Genomic DNA, 8958 nt, shown 5'->3' with positions numbered 1-8958 from the left:
GACACACAGCTGCTCCCACACTTCCCAGCCACGCTGGAGAATGTCTGGAATGCCTCATCTCTGTCACCACCACCCAGCAGCCAGGCCCTGGCTGGCCTCCACCTTTGGCAAAAGGGCTGGGCTTTCCCACCTTCCCCCTGTGCAGTCTAGTGCAGTCCCTTGGACTGGTCCCCTCAGCTGGCCTCTCTCCCTGATATCCACAAGGACATTCTGCAGGTGTCAGAGGGGCTCAGCTGGAAAGCTTCCCAAACAGGGCCCTGGAATGCCCCAAGGCTGCAGCCATCCCTGCTCCTCCCTGGGGAACCACTCCTGGGTGCAGCCAGACATGGCCCAGGCCTCTCTTTGCTCACAGCCCTTCAGGACAGCTCTGTGGGCACTGCTGGGCCCTGGACTCCCACTGCTGGTGGCTCTGGGAGGGAGAAGCAACAAGTTCCCTTCCGCAGTTTTTCCTCGGGCTGCTCCCCCTGCCAGGGCACCACTGCCAACTATCACTGAGATGTCACCTGCGATGTCCCCACAGCACCGGCACCACAGTGCCATGGCAGAACATTTATTGGAACCCACAGTCAGCCATGGCCAGTTGTCTTTTGCCCATTGACCGGGAGAACGAGGTATGGCTGTGCAGGGTGCTGGCCAATGAGGGAAGCTTCAGTCCACCTGTGAGAATAGAAAAGCAAGCTGATTCCCACAGAACCACCACCCCTTTCTGCTCCAGATGCACTGGGGCAGTGGGCTGACATGGCTTCTCCTGGCCTTCCAGGACAGGGGGAAATTGTGCCCTGTAGCACTGCCATACAAGCGATGGAGGAGGAGAGGGATGTCCAGCCTGGCAGTGACAGACACAAGACCAAACGAGCTCCTTCTGTTTCCAGTGAGAGCACAGGCAAAGACAATCGATTCTTGCCCCTTTGCTTTCCACAGAAGCTTTGGAAAATGCTGGAAAGTGACCAGTTTCAGTCCATTTGGTGGAGTGAGGGTGGAAAATGTGTGGCCATCAACAAAGATCTCTTCAAAGTGGAGGTGCTGGGCAGGGGAGTTCATCAGCGGGTTTTTAACACACAGCACATCAGGAGTGTTATTCGCCAGCTGAACCTCTATGGATTCACCAAAGTGCAGCGGGATATCCAAAGATCTGCCTCCCTGCCCGAATTCCTATCAGAGGAAGCAGCAGCTTCTGCTCACAGCCAGGTACAGCAGCTGTTCTGCACAGCAACCAACACTTGTGATAGTCTGGGGGGGGAGAGGGACCTTCACAGCAAATAAGGCCTTGCCATAGAGGAGATGGGGATGGGAGCAAGTGGCTTTCATTTCCTTTTCAGGCTGTGCTGAGGCAGGTTTGAGTGAGTCTTTCTGACTAGTAGAAATGCTGATAGGATACATTTTGGTGTGATCTGCTGAGTTTGAACCCATTAAAGTGACAGACAGATTCAGTGTAATCTGGTTTCTCTGAATGTCTTTGCTCCATCTCCTACCAAATCTGAAACCTTCCTGTGGCGCCTGCCCCATGCCAAGCAGATGCACCCAAGGATCATGGGATCACCTGCCTGCTCACATCTGCCTTGAAGCTGCAGAGAAATAGTGATATTTAGCTTTTGAAAGTAGTTGTTCTGCCTTGCCCCCCAGGACAGCAAATCCTCAGTTGTGGTGATGGCTGAACACAATGGTCACATAATGCTTTAGGTTCCATACAGCCCTCAGAGTCCTTTTCCTTAACCATGCTCCTCTTTTGAAATTCAGAGTCCTAGTTCTTGTAGCTTGGGTTTTTCCAGTCTTGGAATAGTAGCAACTAACTCTTCTCCTTGTTCTAGATCCTCTACTACTATAACCCCAGCTTCAACAGAGCACATCCCTGGCTGCTGGGAACATGTAAGAGGAGAGCTGCCCTCAAACAGAGAGCCCTGGATGCAGCAGGGTTGGATGAAAGGCCCCTCTAGAAGCCTAGATGGTCAGACATGCAGGTGTCTGCTGAAGCCCATCCATCTCCACCAGCAGCTGCTCCCATGCTTCCAGAGCCTCCTGGAGCACAGTATGGATATAAAGTCTAATAGACACAGCCTAATAGAGGTGATAATAAACTGTTTGAACAGTAAACCTTTCTGGTTGTCCTGTCCTATTTGAACAGTGGAAAACTCACTTCTTGTATAGTTCTGTGGGTTTAATGTCCCACTTGTCCTTTAGTGGCCTTGGCAAGACAGATGTCCCAGCACAAACGTGGCAATGTCTTAATAGCACCAAGAGATGCAGCAGGCTGAGCTCCTGGACAGAAAGGAAGCCAGAAGCTTCTTTCTGAGGATGAGTGTTCATCCTTTTAGTTTTTCCCATGTGACACTTTGCATGGACACTTGATACTCTTCAGCAGGGGTTGACTGATACCCTCCTCTAATCCACAGAGTGGGGGGCCAGATTTGGGATATTCTGGAACAAAGAACTTTTCCATAAGACTAGAGGCTTAAAAGTCAAGGCCAAATGTGATCCAGCCCAGTGATCAATGTTGTTTGGAAAGCAGCCCCATGGAGAGAGATGAATACTGGGACATGCTTCCATGGCACTGCTAATACCGACCTGCTTTGTAGGTGGGTGGTGCTGGCCCGTGCAGCATTACCTGCCCTGGCCAGGCCTGCCCCAGCACCAGGGTCTGTGTGGCAATGCCCCTGCTGGGTGTGGGCACAGGACATGTGCCCCATGAGTGACGAATTCCATGTCCCAAAGATCTCAGCTTCACTCCTGTGAATTCAGCTAGCGTTTTCCTAGCACCAGTTTCTGTGCACTTTGGGCTCTGGATTGATGCAATTGTGAGTTCAGCACAGTCTGAACTCTGTTCAACCCTGCAGGCACTAGCAGAGAAAGTTCAGGGACTGAAAGCAGCCACCTGTCCTTGGTCAGCAAGATCAGCACAGCTGGGCTATCTGTGCTGGAGACATTTTAACGGCAGGTTTGATCTACATTCCTGTAACAGATTTTTAAGATCCTATAGTGGCTTAAGACACTGGAACCAATTTAAGTGGTCAGAGACAACTTTGTAGATGCCAAGAAAGCTGCTGATGGTGTTCTGGCTGGATCCAGCTTGCCAGGTTTTCTCACTCCTGAATCCTTCTCCTCCTTTAGGCTAGTTATGGAAACTGTAGGCATGCATGAGCTCCCTTTACTCCCTCTCTCTTGGATGGCTGAAGAACTGTATTGCTTCACAGAGGGTAGCAGTGCATTCCTCCGGTGCTCCAGCATGTGTGTCCCCTTGTCACCCTTCCCTTCAGCACTTCAGCTACATGGATGAGCAGTGAAAGTAGTACAAATCCACTGCACAGACTGGGCAGAAAATAAAACAGAGTATTGCAATTAACACGGTGCTTTCTGACTCTCTGCCTGGCAGATGCTTCAGATCTGAAGCAGAAGTATTTTCCCTTGGTGTCCTGAGCAGCTCCAGAGCCCAGGCTTTGCAGCCCCTTTCACTTTACAACAGCAAAGACCCTCTGCATGCTGAATGCTGAGGAGAGGGCTCCCCCAGCCCTGTCAGCTGTTTCCTGTTGTTGCTATAATCAGCTTATGTCACTTTCCTCCCTCTTTTCAAGGCTCTGATAACAAGCACCTGGGGCAGCCAGGTGACCTTTGGCTGAGCTTCCTCTTTAAACTCCCGTGGCTTTTGCTTCATTGCCTGGTTGTCATGCAGCAGTAAAGATCTGTTCTGATAGCAGCAGAGGCTGCTCTTCTTCCCTTTCTCTTCTTATGTAGCATCAAAGCCCTCTAAATTTGCTTGAACAGATTTGCATTTAGGTCAGGACTTACTTGAGAAAAAGGGTTTTTTTTCTCCTGTCTTTTTCTTAACTCTGTAAGGAAGGGCAATAAGCACAAAGGCAGGTGGGAGGAAAAAGAATGTGGGCTATAAATAAACAGGTTTGGCACACAGGGGAGGACAAAGTAATTAGTAAGAGAAAAAATAACTGATGCAGCAGCAAGCTACATCTTCAGCTGATGTAAAGCAGCTGATGTAAAGCGGCCTCTCCCCATGGAAGCAAAGGGACCATGTCATTGTCATCAGCTGAGTTGCTTGGTGGATCTGGTCCCTTCTGCAGTGTCCAAACTGTCTGCAGCAGCAGCAAAAGAGGTTGGACAACAACTCTCTGTGGTATCAATCTTCATCTACATTCTTTGGCTCCTTGTAGCTGTGTGCTTGGGCTGCCTAAGTCCCTGCTGTGCTCGCTGGATGTAAAATGCCAATACCAGGGTGGCTGTCACATTGCAGATGGTCATTTCGACCTACACCAAAGCATTGCAGGGTTGGTTGCCCAGGGCCACTGCCTCCATCTCTAGGATATACTGGATGGGACACAAAACAGCTGTGAAAGACCCATGCTGGGATCATGGTGATCATGGAGATAGCATGACCTTGTTCTGAGTGCTGCTAGCAACTGAGAGACCTGGAGGTAGGTGCTGGTTCCATTTTAGCTTGTGTGCATTGCTTACACCAACTCCATGTCTCTTGGAGCTTCCTTTGTAGATAACAAAATACTTCTTCCCACCACTGGTCTTGTTGAGAACCTCAGCTTTTTTAAAAAGAGTCTCATGCTGGCTTTCTGAAACTTTGCACGCTGTCCCTCGGAATATTCTTAGAACTGCAAAGGTGTGTGTAGAGACTGGTATGCTCAGCAGTTTAAGTATTAACAGGACACGTGAGAACTGGGGTTTGCACTATAGGATTGGTAAACATTAAGTGTAGTTGCTAAACTTAGACCCACTCACTCTAAAGAGAAATTCAGCACTTTGTGGACTGGGCTTGAAGTCAAAGGTTAACTGTAATTTCATGCAAGAACAACTCACCTGAATTCTGGGTGTGTCTGATGCTCTGCAACAGCTTTTGTTGCTTTGCATCGTGCAGGGATCAGAGCCTTGGCAGGGCTGGCAGTGCAAGGTTCTGTCGATGTGACAGAAGGGGGAGATCCTGGGGCTTCTGGTCTCTTTCTGATTCACCGTGATACAAATAAGACCAGGGAAAGACTTGCTGAGAATTACTAGATAAAGCCTAGTTGCAAGCTCGGAAGTGGCATTTGAGAGAGGCAAGATCAGGGCTTTTATCGCCCAGAGTTACGGTACTCTTCACAAAGAAGCTGCCCAGATTGGCCTGATTAATCCCTAACGAAGCCGTGCTGCATCTCATCCCGGTTTCCGGCTCGTTTTTCCCTCGCCGTCCCAGGGAGGCTGTTTGCGGCCCCAGCCTGCCCCCCGGTGGCCATCGGAAGGACGGCAGGAGTCCCTCCAGCCGCGGTGACACCGAGGTGACAGCGCATGGCCTGAGGTCCTCCTCCCTGGCTGGGCGTCAGGAGGGGGCTGGCTCCCAGGGCCACCGTTTCTGAGGGATTGGAAAAATCCCATCCTGCCCAAACCCGGGCCAGACAATGCCACAAAGATGTTTAAATGGCTGAACTGGGTTATTCAAGACTCTGTGCACTCCACCACTGGACCCAATGTGTGCTTGTTGCTCCCAAGGGCCCCTTTTTGCCCCTTGACATGAATTTAATTCGTTTTCTTTTGACATTTGCTCTGAACTCCCACAGGTGACAGTGTCTCGACAATGATCTGCTGTCACCTCTGGCTATTGGTGTTATGCAGTGGCACCCCAGGGCCGAGAACTTGGTAAGCAAAGTAACCATCCATGGCCACCATAGATGCTGCCAGTGTATTATCTAGAAGGCAACTTGGGGTGGTTTTTTGCGTGGCAGAATCCTTCAATTAAAGCAAATGTTCCCATTTCCTGCTTTTATAAGTGGGAGTGCAATCACAACATGTTTCTGGTTTTTTAATTCTCTGAAATGGATTGTACAAGATTCTTTCAGACCTTGGGCATATTTAGCATCATGTATATCTTCTTTTTTTACTTCAGTGCAGAGGAAGAAAAGTTAATACTCAAATGCCAAAGAATTTAATGAGGAACAGGTCAGGCCATGCTGGAAACCGCTTCAGATTTCCAGATCCAAAATCCATAGCTATGTGGGCAGAAAGGCCATGTCTGAGGGAGGAATGCATTTCTTCAGACACAGTACCTCAAAGGGCAGGGGGGAATGCAGAGCTTTTCAGGCACACAAACACCCCTGAACCAGCAGCCTGTCTTCTGTGGGATGGCAGAGAGCAGGGAGAAGGATGGATGGCTTCCCTGGGAAGACAAATTCATGGGATTGTGTTCATGGCTCTGCATTTATGAACAAAGCAGGAGTGATTCAGATCAAGTGAACCAGAACATCTCTTGACTGGATGGCTTGAGCAAGGGCTTGAGCTTTGTTCCCCTAGCCCCTGATTGCTGGGTCATTCATGTATGGAGAGGGTCTCCTGCTTTTGGGTCTCCTGCCAGAAACGAAGCAAGTGTGTCCCCTGGTCCCTCCCTCCCAGCTGGTTTTAAACCCACTAGATAAAAATAAAAAAGTGCAATCCCATTCAAGAAGTTTGCAAGTACAATGGGTTGACATCAAGGAATCTCTGCTGCTTTGGGGCAGGAGATGTCAGGAAAAGGATTCTCCATGCCAGAGCTGCTGCTTCTGCATTGCAGTGGTCCAGGGAGCCACCATCCCGCAGGTGTCAGAGGGGCTCAGCTGGAAAGCTTCCCAAACAGGGCCCTGGAATGCCCCAAGGCTGCAGCCATCCCTGCTCCTCCCTGGGGAACCACTCCTGGGTGCAGCCAGACATGGCCCAGGCCTCTCTTTGCTCACAGCCCTTCAGGACAGCTCTGTGGGCACTGCTGGGCCCTGGACTCCCACTGCTGGTGGCTCTGGGAGGGAGAAGCAACAAGTTCCCTTCAGCAGTTTTTCCTCGGGCTGTTCCCCCTGCCAGGGCACCACTGCCAGCTATCACTGAGATGTCACCTGCGATGTCCCCACAGCACCGGCACCACAGCACAGGCACCACAGTGATGTGGCAGAACATTCCATTGGAACCTGCAGTCTGTTGGTGCCAGTTGGCCTTTGCCTGCCAGCTGGCGGGACACAGCCAAGCTGTCCAGGGCGATGGCCATGGAGCGAGAGTTCTCATCCCTGCGCTTTCCACAGAAGCTTTGGAAAATGCTGGAAAGTGACCAGTTTCAGTCCATTTGGTGGAGTGAGGGTGGAAAATGTGTGGCCATCAACAAAGATCTCTTTGAAGCGGAGGTGCTGGGCAGGGAAGGACAACAGGTCTTCCACACACAGAAAATTAAAAGTTTCATGCGACAGCTGAACGCGTATGGATTCACCAAAATGCAGCGGGATATCCAAAGATCTGCCTCCCTGCCTGAATTCCTATCAGAGGAAGCAGCAGCTTCTGCTCACAGCCAGGTACCGCAGCTGTTCTGCACAGCAACCAACACTTGTGATAGTCTGGGGGGGGAGAGGGACCTTCACAGCAAATAAGGCCTTGCCACAGAGGGCCATTCGCAGGTTGAAAAGAAGCCACTTTTTATAAGAGGGCTTATAAAAATGAGGGAGAGGGATTTTTCATATGGGCAGAGAGTGACAGGACAAGGAACAGTGGTTGTATAGTGAAAGAGACCAGGTTTAGATTAGATGTGAGGAAGAAATCTTTCCCTGTGAGTGTGGTGAGGCTCTGGCACAGGTTGCCCAGAGAAGCTGTGGATGCCCCATCCCTTGAAGTGTTCAAGGCCAGGCTGGATGGGGCTCTGAGCAACCTGGGATAATGAGTGGCATCCCTGCCCAAGGCAGCAGGGTTGGGACTTGATGATCTTTAAGATCTGTTCCAACCCAAAACTGTGTGATTCTGTGATAGAAGGGATGGGGATGGGAGCGAGCAGTCTGGTTTTCATTTTCTTTTCAGACTGTGCTGAGGCAGGTTTGAGTGAGCCTTTCTGACTAGTAGAAATGCAGATAAGATACATTTTGGTGAGATCTGCTGAGTTGGAACCTGTTTAAGGGACAGACAAACTCAGCATAATCTGATTTCTGTGAATGTCTTTGCTCTGTGTCTTGCTGTACCAAATCTGAAACCTTCCTGTGGCACCTGCCCCATGCCAAGCAGATGCATCCAAGGACCAATAGAATTACCTGCCTGCTCACATATGCACTGAAGCTGCTGAAAAATAGTGATATTTCGTTTTCAAAAGCAGTTGTTACGCTTTTGAAACTCCTACACTGCTCTGCTCTCAGGAGGCAAACCCCCAGGGGTGGTGATGACTGAACACAACCATCACATGCTTTAGCCTGAGCTTTAGGTTCTATATGGCCCTCAGAGCCCATGATCCTCTGCTGCACTTCGGAGTAACTTGGGGCTTTCCAGTCTTGGGATGGTGGCAACTAACTCTTCTCCTTTGCCTGTTTTAGATCCTCTACTACTATAACCCCAGCTTCAACACAGCACATCCCCGGCTGCTGGAAACGTGCAAGAGGAGAGGTGTCCTTAAAGGAAGGGGCCCAGACGCAGACGAGATGGATGAACGACCCCTTTAGAAGCCCAGATGGTCAACCCAAGCTTCATGGAGAAGCAGATCTGGGCTTTACACAGGCACCTGCTGGAGAGCAGTCAGCAGCCAGTCCATAGTGTCTAATTACTAGCGCTGTTCTTAGATAGAGCTGAATAGAGTTGGGAGAAATAGATTTGAGTTGGTATTAAACCATTGGAAGAATAAACCTTTCTCAGTTGTCCTGTGCTCTTTGCACAACCCCAGGCGGAGTTCCTATTTGGTCCTGCAGACCAAGCAGAAGCAACTGATCTGCCGCCAGCTGAACCACTTCTTGGAAGTGACCAGCCCGGGTTCTTAGCCCTAAAGAGCACGGGCTTGTGGTGCTCCCCTGGCTGAGACTCGGGGATCGCCTCCATCAGCCCCAGAGCAGGAGTGAGGCAAAGGGACAGGAGTCGGGTGGCTGGGCACTGAACGGACTGCCCAGGGAGCGGTAGCAACCCTGTCGGAATAACTGATATAACAGCGCCGGAGGGGGCTCTCCCCGACGTCCTGAGCCCCCTGTGAGGGGCCGGCTGTGCTCAGAGGAA

The 8958-nt window shown here is 50.6% G+C and overlaps 2 protein-coding genes across 2 annotated transcripts in view; both read left to right on the top strand.

The window, feature by feature from the left end:
* Positions 1-8958, top strand: part of POC1A (POC1 centriolar protein A) — a 57328-nt gene continuing 48370 nt past the window's right edge. The window contains exon 1 of the mRNA XM_017732375.1: positions 1-1188. Within this exon, the coding sequence (XP_017587864.1) occupies positions 739-1188 (450 nt within the window). The 5' untranslated portion in view covers positions 1-738. The remainder of the gene's footprint in view (positions 1189-8958) is intronic.
* Positions 6891-8653, top strand: LOC103614377 (heat shock transcription factor, Y-linked). The gene is made up of 2 exons (XM_008632306.2): positions 6891-7292; positions 8292-8653. Exons 1-2 carry the CDS (start codon positions 6987-6989, stop codon positions 8415-8417), a joined length of 432 nt encoding a protein of 143 aa, XP_008630528.2. The 5' UTR covers positions 6891-6986; the 3' UTR covers positions 8418-8653.

Source organism: Corvus brachyrhynchos, unplaced genomic scaffold, assembly GCF_000691975.1.
Source record: "Corvus brachyrhynchos isolate BGI_N302 unplaced genomic scaffold, ASM69197v1 scaffold4, whole genome shotgun sequence".
NCBI classification, from domain to species: Eukaryota; Metazoa; Chordata; class Aves; order Passeriformes; family Corvidae; genus Corvus; species Corvus brachyrhynchos.
Note: the sequence above shows the minus strand (reverse complement) of the source record. Positions and strands in the feature narration are given on the sequence as shown.

Coding starts and splice junctions, on each gene's coding strand:
- LOC103614377 (XM_008632306.2), top strand. CDS start 6,987: ATGGCCATGGAGCGAGAGTTCTCATCCCTGCGCTTTCCACAGAAGCTT. Junction 7,293..8,291: donor CAGCTTCTGCTCACAGCCAG/GTACCGCAGCTG, acceptor TGCCTGTTTTAG/ATCCTCTACTACTATAACCC.